Source organism: Euprymna scolopes, chromosome 19 (assembly GCF_053919585.1).
Source record: "Euprymna scolopes isolate OS-2025 chromosome 19, ASM5391958v1, whole genome shotgun sequence".
NCBI classification, from domain to species: domain Eukaryota; kingdom Metazoa; phylum Mollusca; class Cephalopoda; order Sepiida; family Sepiolidae; genus Euprymna; species Euprymna scolopes.
In genome coordinates, this window is record NC_136500.1 from 47,292,672 (window position 1) to 47,315,036 (window position 22,365).

Genomic DNA, 22,365 nt, shown 5'->3' on the forward strand with positions numbered 1-22,365 from the left:
TAAATTAGTTTTGTTTATATTTCAAACTTGTTTTTTTTCAACAAAGATTAGAAAATTTTTGTTTACAAGAATTTGCCAAAAATAATCGTGACTATAAGTAAAGTCATTCTATTGTTTATTTTAATAACATTTTTTGCGCTAATAGACTCAATAGATTAGCCAGTGTAAGAGGGAATATTTAATCGGGAGTTTTCTTTAGTAAATATCTTTTTAGGTATAGACTTAACATATTTGCCAAAAATAACCTCGCAAAACTGGAGTAAATTCCTTTTATTTTATTTAGGGGCTACTATCGTGGATATAAATTTCAGGGATATTATGTAGGAAGTTGAGCAGCAAGGTGTCTGTTCACATTACACTTTTGCATGTCAGTACAGTTGAGTAAGCAGGAACCTGAAAGAGAGTTCCAAAGCCTAACCATTCTCGGGAAGAAGCTATTTGAGTAGAAAGCTTTCTTACATCTAGGGATCTGTGTAGGGGTGAGATTTTGCTGCTTGTCAGGTTTGTCGAGGTATTTACGTTGAGGGGGTACAAAGACTTGTAGTTCGGAGCATCCACCATTAAAATACTTGATTGTTTATTACAAGATTGTTTTACCATATTTTATGCTGATGGACTCAGTCGATCACCCGTGTCGAAGTTGCTTTAATCAGCAGCTGCAATTAGTCATACATATTTAGTAAAACTGCCAATATTAAGGCAGTTTCATATGCTTATCTTTTTCATTTAATTGTTTTAAGGGAAGATAGACCACACAACTCTTTTACAATGATGCCAAGTCTTATTACTGAAACACAAAGTTGTACACATTGTTGATCCATGGCTTAAACGTTTTCAGAACATCTATGCTACTCTAAAATTTAGTTAAAAAAAAAAAAGAAAAAAAGATTTGTCAGATTAGCTTTAGGAATAATAAATTGAAAAAGGTTATCAAAATTTGCCAACTTTAAAGTTGTGCCAAGAAAAAAAGAGGTGTAGGTAAATAATGCAATACTATGAAATAGTCTTGATCCCTAGAAATTTACTTTTCAAGACAAACCTTTTCTATGACATACACTGATCATAAAAAAAAGAAAAACAAAAATAACTGACAGGTTCAAAAAATGTATTCTGCAGACAAAAAATATACAGTTTATCGCTTTCTGCGCAGAGAAAGAATTTGCCTGCGTTTCCAGGAAGCATGACGGGATCCACCAATCGTTTTGTGGTAACCGTGTCCTTTGCCAAGGCCACGAGAGCTACGGCCAGCAGCGGTCAGACCTCTCATCTCTCTGTGTTTGTGCACAGGTTTGCAAATCCAATTGATTTTCGGATCACGACGGATTGCTTTGTGGAATGGGTCGACAAGAATCACTTCATAAAACTTGAATGTTGAATCCTCAGCAACCCAATAAGAGTTGACTACGCGCAGGGATTTGCAACGACGGCCAACTTTATCCTACAAAAGAAAAAGAAAAAAATTATTCACTATATGCAAAAAGAAAATTCATGTGCTGTGCACATTTTAAGCAAATGTGTTTTTTGGGGTTTTTTCTAAGTAATTCTAATAAAAATTACTAAAAAGACTAAAAGAGATATTAATATTAGGAAAAATATTAACTGTGCTAACCTGGTGCTACACAGTGAAGTCATTTTAGTTTTTCATTTTTGTATGCACATTTTTTTTTAATCAATAACCATATAAAAGTGACCTTTTCTGTGTACGTAGAACAGTCTATACCAAACTACTATTTCAATTTTTTGTCTAGACTTAGAATATATAGGAAATTTGGACCTGTACAAATTCAATTTGATCTTTAGCTGGTAAAAATAGCTGCCAAAGGGTCAAAATTACGGAGAGGGCTTGGCAGGCAAAACTCAACTTATAAAGTGCTCTTCTATGCATTAGGTGTATCAGAAGCCACCATTAAAAATAATACAACTTACTATCTTTTGAAGCTTATAACTTGAAAAATGTAATTCAAACCCTAATTTTTTTTTTTCAATTAAAAGGAGCAAAGACCAAATTTTAAAAAAAAATAACAGATTTAATAGCAAATTATGCAATATTTGTTTTTTTGAATCGGTTTTCTTTAAAAAAGATTAAGAAAATCAATGAAATTTTACTTTGATTATAAAAAAAAAAATCGAAATTCTAAAAAATCACTTACCTATAAAAAAATACTATTCAATGAGTACTTCTATTGTTCATTGTTAAGAATTTATCCATATTTATACTTATATTTAATGTCCTTTTTAAATAAAATACTTTTTTAAACAAGGATTCCAAAAAACGTGAACTCAGATGTTTTTCACTGTTCAAATAAAAGGGAGATAAATGTCTGATTTTCTTCAAATTTATCTTATCGAAGCGCAACAATTGATGTCTCTTTCTGTTGTATGCTGTAAACCAAAATTAGTATTTTCGGGCCACCTTAGTTGAAAATGAACACATTCACTTATCAGTTTTTGTCGTTAAAAAAAAAAAAAAAGAACCCAGATTTTTTTTTTTTTAATTCTCTTAATGAAATACACGAGTTTTTGATTAATATATTTTATTTCTTTATCGATTGAATTTTTTTTTTTTTTTAAATCTAAAAAAAGAAAACATTGAATGAAATAGAAAAAATTGTCAGCGTCCGATATTTACTTGACAATCTAAGCATAACATGAGCTTTCACTATGCTGGACTTTACAGGTAAATTTCCAAAAAACACTTTAAATAATTTAATGTCATTTTGCTTTTAGACCAGTTTCCCTAAATAATTAAAATATAGGGGTGGAGGAAAACAAATCTGGTTTTGTATAGAAACATCAACCTGTGCGATAAAAAAAAAAAAAAAAAAAGTGAAAATCAGAATTTATGTACAAAGATATTGCTGCAGTATGCTGACAAATACAGTTTATTTTACTAAACAGGAACACAGTTCTCAAGGAGCTGGTGTTTTTAATAGTGACCACATAGATTATGCCTTCAAATTATGTCTACGACAGGGAAGGGGATAACTATGATCCTAATAATATCCTTACAGGTAGCAGAGTTTTTAAAATACATAAAATAATTTGGAGAATCAAACAAATTTTTTTTAAATAATTGGTAATTTACAGGTAACAAATATTTGTCAAGTGTTTTTCAGCCTATTCATCCCAGGATGAAAAAAAAAAAAAAAAATCTGTCTCGTTAATATTTAGAACAGAGGAAAACAAGTTTGATTTTACATATCAGGGCTCTGTGGACAAATTTATCTTTAGTTGACCTTTGACAACTAAATATTTACGTTTACTAGCCAAAGAGAAAAGTTACTAGCCAAACCCACATGATTTTTAGAATATGACATCTTCGTTTTGTGACGAGCATGTACATAAAGATTTTTCTGTATTAAAAATATACAGAAAAATCTTTATGTACATGCTACATAAGTGTAATTCTAAATATACAACAAATTATATGTTGATACTTGAAGGTATAAACACTTTTCTTCAAATGTTTTTTTTAAACAGCCTTCATTAAAAAAAAAAAAAAAGAGTATATTGTTCTATTAAACTTTTGTTTATTTAAACAATAAAAGTTTAATACTCCTTTTTAAGTTTGTTCATTTTATTAAAAAAATAAAAAATAAAAAAATAAAAATGTCGAAAAGATATTTTTCACTTAGTAGTGAGCTTTGGAAGATTGTAAGTGAAAGAAATACAATCGCCAAAAGATAAGCGTTTCATTATTTCTAGTCGCCACTTTGAAAAATCACTCGCAAATGTGACGGTTTCACTTGCAATGTAGAACCCTGCATATAAACATTAATATGAACATGGTAGCAATGGTCATAGTCTCTATGCTAAATTATTTTTGTAGTACAAAAGTATGTAACAAAAATTACATAAGATTTAATAGGACCCCATAAATTTTAACACATGTCAAAGTCCAAAGAAGATCTAAGACCTTTGTCAGTTTCATCTTTCATTAACATCAAATAAGCTCAGAAATTACAATTAAATCGTTAATTCAATTAATTAGATGGATTCAAAATCCAATAATGTTTGTTTTCTTTAGACCAGTCTCTCTAATATTTGCGGTAAAGGACGGGTGGAGGGAAACAAGTTTAATTTTGTACAGAAACATCAACCTGAACTATAAAGGAGTCAAGGTCATAGTCAGTTTCCATACTAAAACAGTTTTCATTATTTTAGACAAATCTTATGCGATAAAAAAAAAATTTAAAAAAATAAAAAATAAAAATCTATTTTGCTTTCTTCAATATACTAGCAGGGACACCCGATGTTGTCCGGGATTGAATTATGATCAACAACCGTTTCACACTAATATATTTTTAGTGTCATCAAAATCAGTGAAATCTCCCATTTTTCCATAAAATCGATTGCCTGCTCTATTGGGGGATTTATCGTGGTGCACCGGAGGAACATTCACGTCTCCCCACAATCACTTAGTTCACAATACATTGTAGTCTATATTGAACTGTTGATTTAAAAAAATATTGTATATATAATTGCTTGAATTAAAGTTTAAAATGCAAAAGTCAGTTATATTACTTCAATTGTGCTTTAAACAGAACATTCTTTTTGAACGCGCCTGTCATATTAAAGAACCTATAAATGATTTTATAGGTTGGGCCTTTCGGTTTGTGTAGTAATAAAATTGCTCAAATGAACTTGTGATGTTAGGCTGTGTAAGGCGTTAACTATTAAAAATCATCGATTCCTCCTTTCATTGGATTATTTTGATTATCAATACTTATCAAAGACATTCCAATGCAAAACCTATCTAAGAACACTGCCAGGCACAAAGCATTTTTGTGTGAAATTTCATAAAAATCGGACAAACTGTTTTCGAGGCCATAGGGAACAAACTCACACACAGATAAAGTTCTTATATACTAATCAAGATATATTTTATATAATAATCAAGATAAAAATGACAAACAGGGGTCTCTTGTTTTGGGTTACTTATGCTATGCATTTTTGCATAGTTATAAAATTATGATCCTAAAGCGAAGTCTTTATAAGAGATTCCATTTTCAAAAACTAAATCATCTAAAACTCTTGAATGATTTTATATGCAGTCCATTGAATAGATAGCATGTATTCTAGATTGGGTAACAATCACTAATCATAAGTATATGCTGTAAAAACACTAATTATGAAACATTTACCTACAAACACTTTTTTTTTTTCAAATTCTTTATGTAATTTAAAAGAATTGGCTTTCAAAATTCAATGTTGTAAACATTTCTGAGGATAATTAAAAGATACACCTACAAAAAATATAAAAGATACACCTACAAAAAATATAAAAGATATATCTACAAAAAATATAAAAGATATATCTACAAAAAATATAAAAGATATATCTACAAAAAATATAAAAGATATATCTACAAAAAATATAAAAGATATATCTACAAAAAATATAAAAGATACATCTACAAAAAATATAAAAGATACATCTACAAAAAATATAAAAGATACATCTACAAAAAATATAAAAGATACATCTACAAAAAATATAAAAGATACATCTACAAAAAATATAAGCTCTCTCAAAGATTTCAAATCCCAAACAAGCAGTTCAATTAAATTGAGAAAATAAAAAAATCAATAAAAATGTTTGTTTTCTTTAGACCAGTCACCCCAATATTAGCGATAGAGGACGGGTGGAGGAAAACAAGTTTAATTTTGTACAGAAACATCAACCTGAACTATAAGAGAGTAAAGGTCATAGTCAGTTTCCATACCATTTCCAGAGTTTTTATTCACTAAAAATGGCCTATTTCTAAATTATTTCAGTAATTGCTATTAAAACAATTTTGCATCATGTATTTGTAACCTATTTGCGTTATTTTAATAGCATATTGAATTGCTGGAAGAAAAAACAATTTGAATACTAGATGGGTAGTGTATTTAAAATCTACAGAAAGGTTGATTTTTTTTTTATTAGATAGTTTTCAAGTGAAGGTCGTAAATATAATTAATATAAGCAATGTTAGTGATCAATGTAGAAAAAAGCAAAACTCAAGATGAATTAACAATCCAGGGGATTCAACATTACCACAAGAAACAACTTAATCTGTTAGCCTCATAGATAGTTGCATCCTCACAAGGTCAGTTTTAAATACGGGAGAAAATTCAGATCACAAAAAAATGGCACTCTTGATTGAGAATATATTTTTTTTTTAATGTTCAAAAGAATCTCTTTCCTCATGAATAAATTTCCAGTTTCCATATGCTGTTATAAGAGGAAAATAATGTAAGAGGGAGAGAGGGGAAAAAAACAAAAAAGGATAAGAGAACGATAAAGCCAGAAAAAAGCAGCTCTAAGCAATCTGATAGAAAAAAAAATGGAGGACTTTTGTACCTGTAACAGAGAAATAGTAGATACAATAATCTGAGCTCATTTAAAAGAATATTTTTCCCTAAATGTATATAAATAAAAAAAAAGAAATGCAGGTTTGTTACTGACCTATAATCTAAAAAAACTACTGAACTGATTGCCTTGATATTTTGCAATAGCATTTTTATCTAACCCAAGCGTGTTTTAATATTTAAGATGAAAAATATTACAATATTAAACTTTATTTTTCGAAATTAATTTCTTCTCTGCAAAAGTCAATTATTTTGAACGCAACAAAAATTAGATTTTTTTTTTTTTGCGATTGTTTTACTATTACACTAATAGTTTTTTTTTTTTTCATACATTTACTATCAAATAATTTTTTAAATTCCTATGTTGCGACAAATGACGAAAAATATCAACTGCGGCTTAACTGTTGAATTAGTCATGTGATTCGTTGGTTTAGTGTTCAGTATATATATTTTTTAAACATTAAACTAATATATTCATTTATACTTACACAATTATATTGCAACAAAAATTCTTTTTAATGCGGCAATATAATTTTGTAAGAAGTATAAACGAATAGCGGTATTGGAAAATGAACACGTCAGTGTATTTACTTTTTCTCACCCTCTGTTCCTATTTACTTGCCTCACCAAGAGGGAAGAGTTAGACACAAGGTTGGTTTTTAATGTGGGAGGAAAAATCCAACTCCCAAGAAGGGATACTTTGGATAGAAACAAAAGTAAAAATTGCCTCAGTCTAGAAAGATTCCCTTCACTGATCGAGGGCAAAAACAGTTTATCCTATCCCCGCCATCTTCATTTAGTCACCTAAATTACTTAATGTGAATACAGCATTGTCAAAACAGATAAATCCTATTTTAGTCACTTAAAATACTATGGGTATATCCTATTTTGGTCATCTAAATTAATTAGCGAAATTAGAAAGTTATTTGAAAATTACTAATTAGAACAGCACCAGGAGGAACTAGTAAAACCTTTCTAATTAATTTTGGCAGACATTCAATCACAAACGACAATCTTCGCTCTTGCTTCATCCAAAATTGCTATGATCTAACTACCAGGTGAAAGAATTGCTAGGATCTTGCTACCAGCTGAAAGAATTGCTAGGATCTTGCTACCAGCTGAAAGAATTGCTAGGATCTTGCTACCAGCTGAAAGAATTGCTAGGATCTTGCTACCAGCTGAAAGAATTGCTAGGATCTTGCTACCAGCTGAAAGAATTGCTAGGATCTTGCTACCAGCTGAAAGAATTGCTAGGATCTTGCTACCAGCTGAAAGAATTGCTAGGATCTTGCTACCAGCTGAAAGAATTGCTAGGATCTTGCTACCAGCTGAAAGAATTGCTAGGATCTTGCTACCAGCTGAAAGAATTGCTAGGATCTTGCTACCAGCTGAAAGAATTGCTAGGATCTTGCTACCAGCTGAAAGAATTGCTAGGATCTTGCTACCAGCTGAAAGAATTGCTAGGATCTTGCTACCAGCTGAAAGAATTGCTAGGATCTTGCTACCAGCTGAAAGAATTGCTAGGATCTTGCTACCAGCTGAAAGAATTGCTAGGATCTTGCTACCAGCTGAAAGAATTGCTAGGATCTTGCTACCAGCTGAAAGAATTGCTAGGATCTTGCTACCAGCTGAAAGAATTGCTAGGATCTTGCTACCAGCTGAAAGAATTGCTAGGATCTTGCTACCAGCTGAAAGAATTGCTAGGATCTTGCTACCAGCTGAAAGAATTGCTAGGATCTTGCTACCAGCTGAAAGAATTGCTAGGATCTTGCTACCAGCTGAAAGAATTGCTAGGATCTTGCTACCAGCTGAAAGAATTGCTAGGATCTTGCTACCAGCTGAAAGAATTGCTAGGATCTTGCTACCAGCTGAAAGAATTGCTAGGATCTTGCTACCAGCTGAAAGAATTGCTAGGATCTTGCTACCAGCTGAAAGAATTGCTAGATCTTGCTACCAGCTGAAAGAATTGCTAGGATCTTGCTACCAGCTGAAAGAATTGCTAGGATCTTGCTACCAGCTGAAAGAATTGCTAGGATCTTGCTACCAGCTGAAAGAATTGCTAGGATCTTGCTACCAGCTGAAAGAATTGCTAGGATCTTGCTACCAGCTGAAAGAATTGCTAGGATCTTGCTACCAGCTGAAAGAATTGCTAGGATCTTGCTACCAGCTGAAAGAATTGCTAGGATCTTGCTACCAGCTGAAAGAATTGCTAGGATCTTGCTACCAGCTGAAAGAATTGCTAGGATCTTGCTACCAGCTGAAAGAATTGCTAGGATCTTGCTACCAGCTGAAAGAATTGCTAGGATCTTGCTACCAGCTGAAAGAATTGCTAGGATCTTGCTACCAGCTGAAAGAATAGCTAGGATCTTGCTACCAGCTGAAAGAATTGCTAGGATCTTACTACCAGCTGAAAGAATTGCTAGGATCTTACTACCAGCTGAAAGAATTGCTAGGATCTTACTACCAGCTGAAAGAATTGCTAGGATCTTACTACCAGGTGAAAGAATTGCTAGGATCTTACTACCAGGTGAAAGAATTGCTAGGATCTTACTACCAGCTGAAAGAATTGCTAGGATCTTACTACCAGCTGAAAGAATTGCTAGGATCTTACTACCAGGTGAAAGAATTGCTAGGATCTTACTACCAGGTGAAAGAATTGCTAGGATCTTACTACCAGGTGAAAGAATTGCTAGGATCTTACTACCAGGTGAAAGAATTGCTAGGATCTTACTACCAGGTGAAAGAATTGCTAGGATCTTGCTACCAGCTGAAAGAAATGCTAGGATCTTACTACCAGGTGAAAGAAATGCTAGGATCTTACTACCAGGTGAAAGAAATGCTAGGATCTTACTACCAGGTGAAAGAATTGCTAGGATCTTACTACCAGGTGAAAGAATTGCTAGGATCTTACTACCAGGTGAAAGAATTACTCACTCTGCTATAAAATTACCATTAAACATTCAATTTATCAAAACTCCCATGTGCAATATCTCCAAAACATCCAGCATAGGAAAAATATTGCAAAAATGCAAACATGGTTTGGGATGAATGCACAATGGCACAGAAAAAAAAAATTTGTTGAGGCTCTTGATCGATCCTTGCAAGATTTGCATGGCAATGTCAGACCATTCAAGAGTGAAGCAATATTGCTTGCAGGAGATTTCAGACAAACGTTACCTGTAATTCCTCGATCAACACTAGTAGATGAAATAAATGCTTGCCTCAAATACTATATACTCTTAGACGCCACGTGAAGATATTACACTTAACTCCAAATATGCGTGTCCAGCTCCAAAACGATCATATTTTTTAATCAATTGTTGGAAATTGAGAATAGAAAAGTGCTGGCTGACCAGAGTTCAGGGCGAATTTCATTGCCTCATAACTTCTATAATTTAGTCACATCAAAAGAATTGGTAAAACAGTTTTTTTTTTTCTGATATTCAAATGAATAAGAATTTCAGTTGGCTGAGTGAACAAGGTATTCTTTCAGCTCAAAATTTCAAGTGAGGTAGTCACATACAAGTCTGTTGACACTTGTGGAAGCAGATGATGCCATCAATTATCCAATAGAATTTTTGCCAGGAATGCCACCGCCCATACTGCAATTGACAATTGGCATACCAATCATGTTGCAAAATATCAACCAAATTGAGCCACAGCAATGCATGCATGGCAGAGTACAGCTAGTTTTTAATATTACTCATCTGAGGCAGTACCGATCAAGAAAATAGCCAACTTTATGGATAGTCACTTATTTAAATTTTTTTTTTTAAGTTTTAGTCAGACATACATAAAAGAAAAATAAAAAAAATAATTTCTATCCACTCAGACCATCATCAATATTCATACCAATCATACATCAATGTACTTTAATAAAAATTAAAAAAATAAAAAAACACAAGCCTAACTTTTTTATTGGCTTTTCGTCTGCTACTTGAAAAAAACAAAAAACAAAAAAATTTTTTTTTAAATTTACATAAAAAATTTATAAATCCCTATTTAAACGGGGTTTCTTTTATCAATCCCATTTCAAAAAGGAGAGAAACAAATAAAAAAAAAATTCAATAATAATGTTTGTTTTCTTTAGACCAGTCTCTCTAATATTTGCGGTAAAGGACGGGTGGAGGAAAACAAGTTTAATTTTGTACAGAAACATCAACCTGAACTATAAAGGAGTGGAGGTCATAGTCAGTTTCCATACTAAAACATTGTGCCTTTATTTCCAAGTTCGGGATAGAAATGAAAAAGGAGGAGGAAAAAAGATTTGAAGAGTTGTGAGCCAGATTCTGCTTTAATCAAAGCATAGAGAGGATGTACATTCGGTAAATTTTATTATAAAAACTAGAATACACCTTTTATGTCCCCTTACAAACATTAAAATTAAAATATATCTAGAAAATTCAAGTTAAAAAGTGCATAAATTTTGCTTAGTGAACACGAATCCCATTTAATATAACTTCGACAGCACCAAAGAAAAATTAATAAAAGAGATCAGCTAATATTGAAAGTAGACATAATTTCTTTTTTGAACTATTTCAAAACAGAGAATTTTTCTTCAAATCTAAATCCAAAATGAAAATCTTAATTTTTTATGGGGAGCTAGCATCTCCCACCAACATCTTGGGAAAACAAAAAACTGCCTCACAGTCAAACTTAACTGCGGGATTGATGTTTGACCTCATTAAAATTATGCACCTGTCAATTCACTTTTTAATCGTTAAATTTCATCTATTCTCATTTCCCTACCTTCGTAGCGTCGAGCTAAGTCATCATGCTTTTTTTTTTTTTGCTTTCAAGCCCCCCCCCCCCCCCCCCCAACACCCGGGCAACATCGCCAAGAAGTTTTCACATTTATTTTTTTTATTTCCCATCACGTTAGCTGTTTTGTTTTTCCTATTTTTTTTTTTTTTAAGTTTTAACCTTTTTTTTTATATTTAAACTGAGTTATTTTGTTTTGATTTAACCCCCTTCTAAACGCCCCCCCCCACTAGTCACATATATAAGGCAAAATGTGTGTTAGTGCTTGTGTATGTCCGGCAAAGGCTTTGGGGGGGGGGGGGGGGAACTCGGTGTATTCACTCATTCTTAAAACTTTTCATATGCTCTGTAGATGATAACATCTAAGATTTACAAAATGAGCTTGCGTGTATCTTTAATTCCGTTGACCTTTACACACTATTTTCGCAATATTTCTTAGTCTACGCGTGTTTGGCTTTTCAGTATAAAAGCGAAACTGAACCCGTAGCATAAACCAGCTCCCTGGCACTCGTGAAAAGCAATGAGGTTTGATCAATGTGGGAAACCCCTTATATAAGACAATTGCTATTCATTTGGACACTCCCCTATTTATGGGGAGCTAACATCTTGTGGGAAACACAGACACGGGTTTGCAGCCAAAGTCAAGTTTCCTCATATGGCGTGATGTTCGACCTCATTAAGTTCACGCACTTGTCGTTTAACTTTTTAATCGTTAAATTAAAACACTTTTCATTCCTCTCCCGTCGTGGTCGAGCGGGTAAGATGCCAGATTTTTTGTTCACCCCCCCCTTCTTTTCCACCTTTGTGTCAAGGCTTTGAGTTCGAGCCTACCTACCTACCTAACAAAATTTTTTTTTCTTTTACACCGACAAACATACGGGCAATGCCAGGCACCAGGCACCCCTGCTAGTATAATATAAACACATGTGATTAAGTTAACAAAGTCCCTGTTGTGCATGCATGTCCAGAATTAATCTTCCCGAGATCATTCTCATCATTACTATCGATAAAGCAAATATCTGCAACTTTGTCAAATCTGTTGACTGTGTCACGTGACAACTTTAACATGTAAAATGAAGTAGGTTTTAAAAATTATTTCCTCACCTCAGCTACAGCCCTCAAGGATCTAGCAAACTTGAGTTGATTGACACCATGGGTCTTGGGCTTACCATAGGTGGCACCCTTGGGCACAGGCCTTTTACGACCACCACGGCGGATACGGATTCTGTACACAATATAACCTGGGGGAGAAAAATAAAAAGGTATATAAAAAAAAAAAAAAAAATCACATCAACTGCTCAAGATTTGAAGAGTTGTGAGCCAGATTATGCTTTAATCAAACAAAGAGAGGATGTACATTCGGCAAATATTAATATAAAAACTAGAATACACATGGAACCACTTTTATGTCCCCTTACAAAGATTAAAATTAAAAAAATATATATCTACAAAATTTAAAGTTAAAAATTGCATAAAATCTTGCTTAGTGAACATGATTTAATATAAATCCGGCAGCACCAAGGAAAAATTCTAACAGATATACCTATCAAATGAAAAGCCAAAATTTAGAGTATTTACAGCCACCTGAAGCAAGAATGTTACCCCGACAGACATTTGACAACTTCAAATGACAAGATTTTATTTTCTTGGTCTATCAGTAATTTACAATTATACTTAAAAAATTTTTTTTTTTTTAAATTTACATAAAAATTTATAAATCCCTATTTAAACGGGGTTTCTTTTATTAATCCCATTTCAAAAAGGAGAAACAAATAAAAAAATCCAATAATGTTTGTTTTCTTTAGACCAGTCTCTCTAATATTTGCGGTAAAGGACGGGTGGAGGAAAACAAGTTTAATTTTGTACAGAAACATCAACCTGAACTATAAAGGAGTGGAGGTCATAGTCAGTTTCCATACTAAAACATTTTGGCTTTATTTCCAAGTTTGGGATAGAAATGAAAGAGGAGGAGGAAAAAAAAGATTTGAAGAGTTGTGAGATGCTTTAATCAAGCATAGAGAGGATGTACATTCGGTAAATTAGAACAAACTGCACTACTTTTATGTCCCCTTACAAAAATTAAAAAATATATCTAGAAAATTTAAGTTAAAAAAAAATGCATAAACTTTTGGGGTTTGTATTACTGTACACAGATTCGAAAAAGTTGTCAAAAAATATATAACAAATAAATCTTAGGCTTCTACCTAACTGGATACGTTTTTAGTGTTTTTATTTAATGTTACATGTTTATTCAGCTCGAAAAACGTAGTGTTTACCGATGTATTGGAAAATTTTAAATGGCGACCGACTCTCTTAGACACGGTAAGTTTGGGAAAAGGATTAAAAATAAAAACTAGACAAAATACTGTTAGAAACTAGCTCAATATATGTTACCGTGACAGGCTGAAATATATTCGGTGGGTTTTTACCATTTTTTTTTTTTGCATAGTTTTTTTTATTTTTACCTCCTTTTCCCAAACTTAATGTGTCAAAGAGAGAGTTCGTCGCCATTTACAATTTTCCAATACATCGGTAAACTATGTTTTTTGAGCTGAATAAACATGGTAAATTAAATAAAAACGCTAAAAACATATCCAACTAGGTAGAAAAGTAACTTATCTTGCCTTTGATAACATTTGTTGGGTTTGTATTACTGTACACAGATTCGAAAAAGTTGTCAAAAAACAAATATATAACAAATAAATGTTATCAAAGACAAGATAAGTTACTTTTCTACCAAACTGGATATAATTTTCGTGTTTTTATTCAATTTAACATGTTTATTCAGCTCGAAAAGCATAGTGTTTACCGATGTATTGGAAAATTCAAGGCGGCCGATTCTCTCTTTTTGGAAAAAGGTGTAATAAATAATAAACTAGACAAAATACTGTTAGAAATTCGCTCAATATGTTACCGTGACATAACTTGACATATATTCGGTGGTTTTTAATAGTATTTTGTCTAGTTTATTATTTATAACACCTTTTCCCGAACTTACCGTGTTAAAGAGAGAATCGGCCGCCATCTTGAATTTTCCAATACATCGGTAAACACTGTATGCTTTTCGAGCTGAATAAACATGTTAAATTGAATAAAAACACGAAAATTATATCCAGTTTGGCAGAAAAGTAACTTATCTTGCCTTTGATAACATTTCTTAGATATTTGTTTTTTGACAACTTTTTCGAATCTATGTGGATAGTAATACAAACCCCATTTGTTATATATTTGTTTTTTTGGTAACTTTTTCGAATCTATGTGTACAGTAATACAAAACCAACTTTTTCTTAGTGAACATGAATCACATTTAATAACTCCGGCAGTACAAGTTTTCTTTTTTGAAATATTCAAAGCAGAGAATTTTTCTTTAAAACTAAATCCAAAACGAAAATCTTAAAAGTAATTGATATCTAATTATCGTTAAAATTTCACAAATGGCTTCCAACTGGTCTTTGGTCAGGTTGCATGAAACTAAATGTATCCCACATTATCAACCCATATGCCTAGTAGCTGTGTTGAACACTACGGATTTCAGAACACAGACTGTGTTCTGAAATCCGTAGTGATCCGTTAAACTGTTTAAGAACGAACCTTATACACATATATAAAACATATCTAACTTTATAGATATGCATTTAAAGTGACAGGTATACCCTATCACAATTTAGGGCATTTACAGCCACCTGAAACAGGAGTCAAAAAGACGAATGTAGAGTGTTACCCCCCCCCCGACATTTGACAACTTCAAATGATAAGATTTTCTCTTAATTTTACAATTATAATGAAAATTCAAGAGCAAAATTTTGTAATGTCATAAAAAAAAAAAAATCTAAAATAAGGGTGCATATACAGAATCGAAAATCGAAAGCCACAAAATTGAATTTCTATTAAACACTTATCTATTTAATGCATTTCAACCCAATGTTATTTATGTCACAATAACACATTACGTTCAGCTAGCAGCATCAGAATTTTGGGGGAATTTTTGACACCCCTAACAGAAAACTGCGATTAAAATATAGAAAACTCGTAATTTCTCTTTCTAAAGTGGGTTATTTATTTTCTTTATAGAATATGCTTCCAAAATAAACTATTTAAGTTGTTTAAAAAATAATAGAAATATTATTTTTCATTGTTTAAAAAACATTGTTTACAAAGTGCGTGCGTGCGCTCTATGGAGCCATTTTGTTACGTAATGAAATCAATTGATTTTTATGAGATGAATATTTTTCAATTTTTAAACTTTAAAAATCTATCAAAATTTTCCTATTCGTTCAATTGTTACGTTTTTTTCAGGGTGAATGTAAAATTTTATGCTCTTTCCGATAAACTAAATATAATATTTTAGACAAACGTTGTTTTATAAATTCACTCCCCCATTTTGGAATGTCTATGAGAAATTTAATAATTAATTTTGCTTGAAACGTTTTATATATCACAAATTGAAGATAAAACATGAATAAATAAAATACTCAAATTTAAAACAACAAAAAATATCACTTATCTGGTAATTTACCGGTAAAGTCCAAAATTTAAATCCTTCTTTTTTCGATAACCACGTGTTATTTATTTTTTTTTTTTTTTACGTGGAAGCTTAATTTTTGTTTAGAATGTTCCAGTAATTAATAGTCGATCAGTTTATATAATTATATTTAATTTCTGGTTTCCTTTTTTTCGATATATAAAAAAAAAAAGACGAATTCGGATTATGCAGATGTATAGTATAATAAAAAAAATATTCAGGTATTTCTTTAAGATATTAAAAAAAGAAAAATACCAATGAACATCTGCGTCATATAGTAATTCGTGTTATTGAAAAAATGAAAACTATCAGATTTTTTCTACGATGAAACTCTGCTGCAGTGCAGTGCACAGCTAGCAGTATCAGAATTTTTGTAGGAATTTTTGACACCCCTAACACGAAACTGCGAATACAATATAAAAATCTCGTAATTTCTCTGTTAAAAGTGGGTTATTTATTTTCTTTATGGATTATACTTCCAAAATAAACTATTACAGTTGTTTTAAAAGTAATAAAAATATTTTTATTTTTTTTTTAAAACAGTAATGAATTTTCCGAACTCAATATTTTTCAATTTTTAAACTCAATATTTTTAAATTTTAAAAATCTATCAAAATTTTTCTATTGATTCTATTTTTACGATATTTTCAGGGTCAATGTGAAATTTTATGTTCTTTCCAATAAACCGAATATAATATTTTAGACAAACGTTTTTTTTAAATTCACGCCCCCCCCCATTTTGAAATGTCTATTAAAAAGTAAATAATTAATTTATGTTTAATAGGTTTATATATCACAAATTGAAGAGAAAAGGTCAATAAATAATATATTCAAATTTAAAACAAAAAAAAAAATCAGTTTTTTAGAAATTTACCTGTAAAGTCCGAAGTTTAAAACCTTATTTTATAAGAACACATTTTTTCTTTTTGTCTTTTTTTTTTTTTTTTTTAATGAAACCTTGGTCCTTGCTCCTTTAATTGAAAAAAAAATTAGGGCTTGAATTACATTTTTCGAGGAGTTATAAGCTTAGAAAGATAGGGGGTCGAATAATTTACGCCTCTCATTTTGAAATGTCTATTAAAAAGTAAATAATTAATTTATGTTTAATAGGTTTATATATCACAAATTGAAGAGAAAAGGTCAATAAATAATATATTCAAATTTAAAACAAAAAAAAAAAATCAGTTTTTTAGAAATTTACCTGTAAAGTCCGAAGTTTAAAACCTTTTTAAAAAAAAAAAAAACACATTGTTTTGTTTTTTTTTTAAATAAAACCTTGGTCCTTACTCCTTTAATTGAAAAAAAAAATTAGGGCTTGAATTACATTTTTCGAGGAGGAGCTTGGAAAGATGGGGTGGAATTATTCACTATTTTCACGAAATTTCTGACACTGCTAGTGCACAGCAGCAGAGTTTCATAATCCAGTGATTGGACTTTTTTTTTTTTTTTTTTTTTAAATGTAACAAACAAGGAAGTAACTCAGTTTCGAATTATATTTATGTGTAACTTGTAATTACTTCGAAAACTATTTTCGGTACTAGTGCACTTAAAGCCATTCTTAACATGGGAGGGTTAAAAACTTTAATTAACTTGGAAATACGATTTAAAAATAGCACAGATCAGTAAGTGCCTATTTTCATTAATAATATTCTAGTCATCGTTTTTCATAAGTTTTGGCTATTTTAATATTTTCCACATGAAAATTAACTACCATGGGGGTTCGTTCTTATTCCGAAGTGCGAAATTTAAATTAAAAATCAAAAACTGTATTTTTTAATTCACGAAATTCATAACATTTCTCACCTTGCTTTGCCTTGTATCCGAGGCGCCTGGCTTTGTCAGGTCTTGATGGTCTTGGTGTGCGATGGAGGACATTCAACTGCCTGTATTGCCAGCAGCGAATACGAAGGAGAAATCGCATCACATCACTCTGCTTCTTACGGTAAACTTCCTGCATATATTTGTAACCACCCATGTTGAATCTGGAAGAAGAGAAAGAAACTTAGCAACTTAGACAACTTACATGTAACAAAAAAGTAAAGAAAATGCATAAGTTTGTTTTTTATGTACATATCTGTCACATCACAAAGATGGCATATTCCAAAATCACGTAATCTGATCAAATTTTTTTTTTTTTTTTTCAAGAAAATCAAATTTTGCGACTTGTTTGATGCCAAGCCAAACGCCATATTTGATTGAATCTCTCCAAAAGCAAAAAAAATTGACAACGGAGAATGAACGGGGAGGGGGGGTTTGTAGTAAAAATTAAAAAAAAATTTCCCTTCAAATCGACACTTGCCGAGCATGACTAAGTAAGCGAACGCGAACGCCTTATCAATGGGCCAATGAGGACACATGTTAACGTTGCGAACTTAGCTTTTAAAAACGGAAAACAATGGTTAGCGCATGCACAGTGTGCAAACCGCGTCAAAAAACATTTTTATCGGTATTATCTGAACCCTCCATTCAAACAAAACATTTCTGGTAGTCCTTGCAGTTAAGTCCCGGCAAAGTTCGACCAATCTAGAAGGGTCACATCAGTATTTTACACCGGCAAATGACGAATTAGTTTTAAAACAAAAATCATTAAAGTTTTAAAATAAAAAATGTAAGGTATTTTTTTTAGATTAGATCCACCTGACGTCGAGTCCACAATTTTCTTTTAAATGACACCTTTTAAAGGTTTCGACTATGCTGAATACGAAAATCGCATTGAAATTTTGCAGAAATAGTTATCGAGATAGAAGTTGTATTATGCATTGCATTCTTTGGTGGCCATCTTTTTTACGCGCGTGCAGTGTCAGTCATAGAGTAGATTTGTTTATGGCGCGCGCACACGCGCGTAAAAAAGATGGCCGCCAAAGAATACAATGCATAATACAACTTTTTATATCTCAAGAACTACTTATTTCTGCAAAATTACAATGCGATTTTCGTATTCAGCGTAGTCGAAAACCCGTCATTTAAAAGAAAATTGCGGAAGTGGACCTAATCTGAAAATTTACCCAGTTATCTCGATTGATATTCGCACGTGTTAATGAAAAAAAAAAAAAAAAAAAAGAAAAAAGTGGCCCAAATCTATTTATCAATCTAATAATAATTAAAAAAAAAAATAAATAAATAAACTCGGAAAATTTCTAGTTCTAAATTGACAAGATTTCCAGTCGGCCTTCCTTCTGAATCTTTGAATTTCAACTAAGGTTTTATTTTACGCATAGACTAAAATATTGAGGGGTATTGTTTTAATACCGACAAACGGAAAAAGTGATCAAGAAAAAAAAAAAAATGGTTATCAAAGGCAAATTGCTCTTCTACCTACCTGGATAAGTTTTTGGCATTTTAAATCCACTTTTAAAGTCTCGAGAATCACTTAAAACTAAAGAATTAAACAAAATACTGATAGAAATTCACTTAAATGTCACGACGATATTTTTAAACTTAAACACCAAAAAACTTATTCAGATATTAACTTATCTTACTTTTGTTATATATTCGTTTCTGAGCCACTTTTCAGTTTGTTGTCTACAGTAAAACATGCCAAGTAGCTATTTTATTTATTGTGAAAACATTGAAAATGACGCTATGCTGGTCGTGTATCAAAATACAATAACAAAAATAAGGTAGGCAAAAATAGAAATGGTCTAAATATTGAGAGCGTTTGTGCTATTGTAATTTAAATCGAAATAAATGTTCTAAGGTTTTCTTTCCATTTTATACAATTCCGTGATTAAAAGTGTATTTTGGTACTTGTACAGTTTAGTCAAAACATAAAAAAAATGAAAATATCGAAAAGAGATTATATTGTACGTATCCGTTTTGGACTGAAGATCTCGGGGGGGGGATCTCATTTAATTTGAGTATTTTCTTTTATTTTTTTTTGACAGCGGAAAAAAAACACGTTTTTATGAGAGCGCGTTGAAGTCAGCCATCATAAAATTTGCTGAACACGCCACGGGGAAATAACTCCATGTACAGTGCCGATACTCCCTCCCCATCTTTAATTCTAGCTTTTCTTTCTAAAAATCGAACCTTTTCCTCGATATCATAATTTGTTTTTTTTTTGCTGTAAAAAAAAAAAAAATAAATAAAAATAAAAACTACTTAGTGAATTTTTTTTCGGAGAACTCCGTTCTATAACGGATACGAACGTGCAATATACTTTTTTTTTCGATATTTTCATTTTTAAATGTTTTGACTAAACTGTACAAGTACCTGTATTTTTGCTAGAGAGGGAAGAGTACACTTTGAAATTTTGAGTCATTTTACCAAGTTGTAATTTTTTTTTAAGGAGTGTAACACAATTACAATTATTTCATAGAAATGATCCAGACACATCTTTTCTCATACCAAACTTAGTCTTATGTATTCAACTGATGAAGGAAAAATCCTTCTGGAACGAGGAAATTATTTTTGCCAGAACTAAATCCTTTTTCTTTTTTGAAGGGGGGGGGGGTCATTTTACTTATATTTTTAACCAACCGTGCATCTTATTCTGCCGTAGGATAAAGTCAAATAAATTGCTTTAGATTGATTGATCGTTATGGAATTCTGGTTTAAAAACTGATTGGGGGGGGTGCAAATCTTACAAAATATCACTGGATACTGTAAATGGTTCGTATTTGAGATTATCGAATATTTATAAAACGAAACGTTTTTCACATCCATTTATTAAGAAATGGTCTTTAAGACGAAATGTAAAGTGAATTCCGAATTCAAATTACTACACGTGTTACTTAGGTCACCATTTTGTTTTATGAGAAAAGTTTTGTTATAGCAGGAGGCCATGTTGAGTTCATAAACATTAAAAGAATAGTAAGAGAATTTTAAATGGAATTTAAAACAATTCTTTTTTTTTGGGGGGGGGGAAGAAAAAAGACGAAACTATATCAAGTACAGAGTTTATAATGGAGTATTGTGAGAACATGTACGAGGCAATAAAATCGGGGAAATAAAATATAAATTCGAACAAATAAACAAACGAAAATACATTCATAGCATTAAAGAAGCAACTTAGAAAACATATTATCACAATTATTTTAAGGATTAATGAATAAAATAAAAGATTTTCATCAGATTATTAGAAAGAATTCGATAGTTACCTTTCGTCCAATATGGACACTAAACGAGAAAGAACGAGATCGCGTTAGCCGACGAGAATTCTGGGAAATCTCGAAATCGGTGCTGTATGAAATTATTCCCCTTTAAAATATATCCGTCATGTAAGATGAAACAAATGAAGACTGTATGTTCCCCTGTGAGTGCACAATAAACTAGACATAAAAAAAATATGACTAAGCTCAGCATTTGTCCCCCTCCAATTAAGCCCCAAAAGTCCCCAGGGGACGTAATTCCTGGTAAAAGTGAACAAACGGTGCAGTTTTAGGCCTTAACGTATGTAAATTTGAGTTCTGGAACATGCAAAAAAACAAAAAAGAAATGACTTAGTCCATCATTTGCCCCCACCCATTTAGCCCCAAAAGTCCCCAACATATTTAGCATATTTAAACTTGAGTTCAGCATCATGCAAAACTGCTACATAGATATGCACAGACAGTTTTGGACAAATATGGTAAAATAGATCCAAAAATGAAGTGTTTTTATTAGCCCCAAAAGAGTCTTCTACTCAGATAAAGTAATTATTACCTCCCCTGTATTTAAAAGCAGTATATTAATAAACCGAAAATTCTTTATATATATCAGAACTATGGTCTTTTTCTTTCTTTCTTTCTCCATAAGTGAAAGAATTTACTTATTTCTAGCAAGGCTAGAGCACACCCAAGAGTTATATAGACAAACAAAATTATATAGAAACCAGTTAGTTACAACTTTTCAGAAAGTTTTATAAAAATCTAAGGCATCATTTTTTTTTAAATAAGCACAAAAGTGTCAATTTTAGCCATTTTAACCTGAAAGGCACTCCTAGGGGGGGGGGGGCAACCAGAGTTTTCTCGGAAAATCCGTTCTGTTACTTTTTTTTATTCATATAATGTATAATGTTTGTGCAAAATTTCAAAAAATTCCAAGGCGTAGCTATTGAGAAATGTGCAGACAGAGGAGTGGATGAACAGACAAGGGTGAATTTACAGGTCCACTCTCCTTTTGTCGGGGACCAATTAAAATTTTATCTTTGAATATTATTCAAACACGGTAGTGTTTGTCATTTAAACACAACCGAGTCTGAATACATGGTTAGGGTTAGTTTTACTTATTTAGCTTTAAAGCTTCACTGCTCATTCATTTTGTGACCAAATTTCAAACAATTTTTTTATATTTCATATGTCACCTTCTCAGCTATATTTTGAAAATAAATTTTCCATTTTCGTTTAGTAAAACAAAAGTTATAATAAAATTACTTTGTTCAAAAGATCCCGGAATTTGTAAAGAACGTAGCAACATTCTTTTCTGATTGGCTGTTGGTTACTATGGGAACCAAATCTGTTACACTACCTCAAATCGGCTGAGAATGGCAAAGATGATGACGTAACAAGATATATAAAAAAAAAAGTGTCGCTAATAATTCGCCAGTGTCCTGATCTGTCGCTCAGCAGTACTGTCACTAATAATCCACCGTTGCTGTGCTCAAACACTAACCGACCTTTTGCCTTTGCTTGCCGGCAAAAACTGACTGCTGAATAAACACCACAATCGAGAGAGAGAAAAAGAGAAAAATCAAAGAGAGAGAGAGAGGTGTAACAAGTGAAACAGAGAGAAAATTTTATTTTAAAGCA

General features: G+C 31.7%; 1 protein-coding gene across 1 annotated transcript; it reads right to left on the reverse strand.

Annotated features, from left to right (window-relative positions):
* Positions 1–1,088: 1,088 nt before the first annotated feature.
* Positions 1,089–20,875, reverse strand: LOC145303557 (large ribosomal subunit protein eL15-like). The gene is made up of 4 exons (XM_080145063.1): positions 20,737–20,875; positions 17,441–17,619; positions 12,220–12,356; positions 1,089–1,438 (listed from the first exon to the last, which is right to left on the reverse strand). Exons 2-4 carry the CDS (start codon positions 17,610–17,612, stop codon positions 1,133–1,135), a joined length of 615 nt encoding a protein of 204 aa, XP_080001189.1. The 5' UTR covers positions 17,613–17,619; positions 20,737–20,875; the 3' UTR covers positions 1,089–1,132.
* Positions 20,876–22,365: the final 1,490 nt, after the last annotated feature.

Bases quoted from the DNA above. Each gene is read 5' to 3' on its own strand.
- LOC145303557 (XM_080145063.1), bottom strand. From the start codon at position 17,612: ATGGGTGGTTACAAATATATGCAGGAAGTTTACCGTAAGAAGCAGAGT. The intron at 12,357-17,440 runs GTGAGAAATGTT...TTTCTCCCCCAG, and splicing joins CGGATACAAGGCAAAGCAAG to GTTATATTGTGTACAGAATC. The intron at 1,439-12,219 runs GTGAGGAAATAA...TTTCTTTTGTAG, and splicing joins CCTTGAGGGCTGTAGCTGAG to GATAAAGTTGGCCGTCGTTG.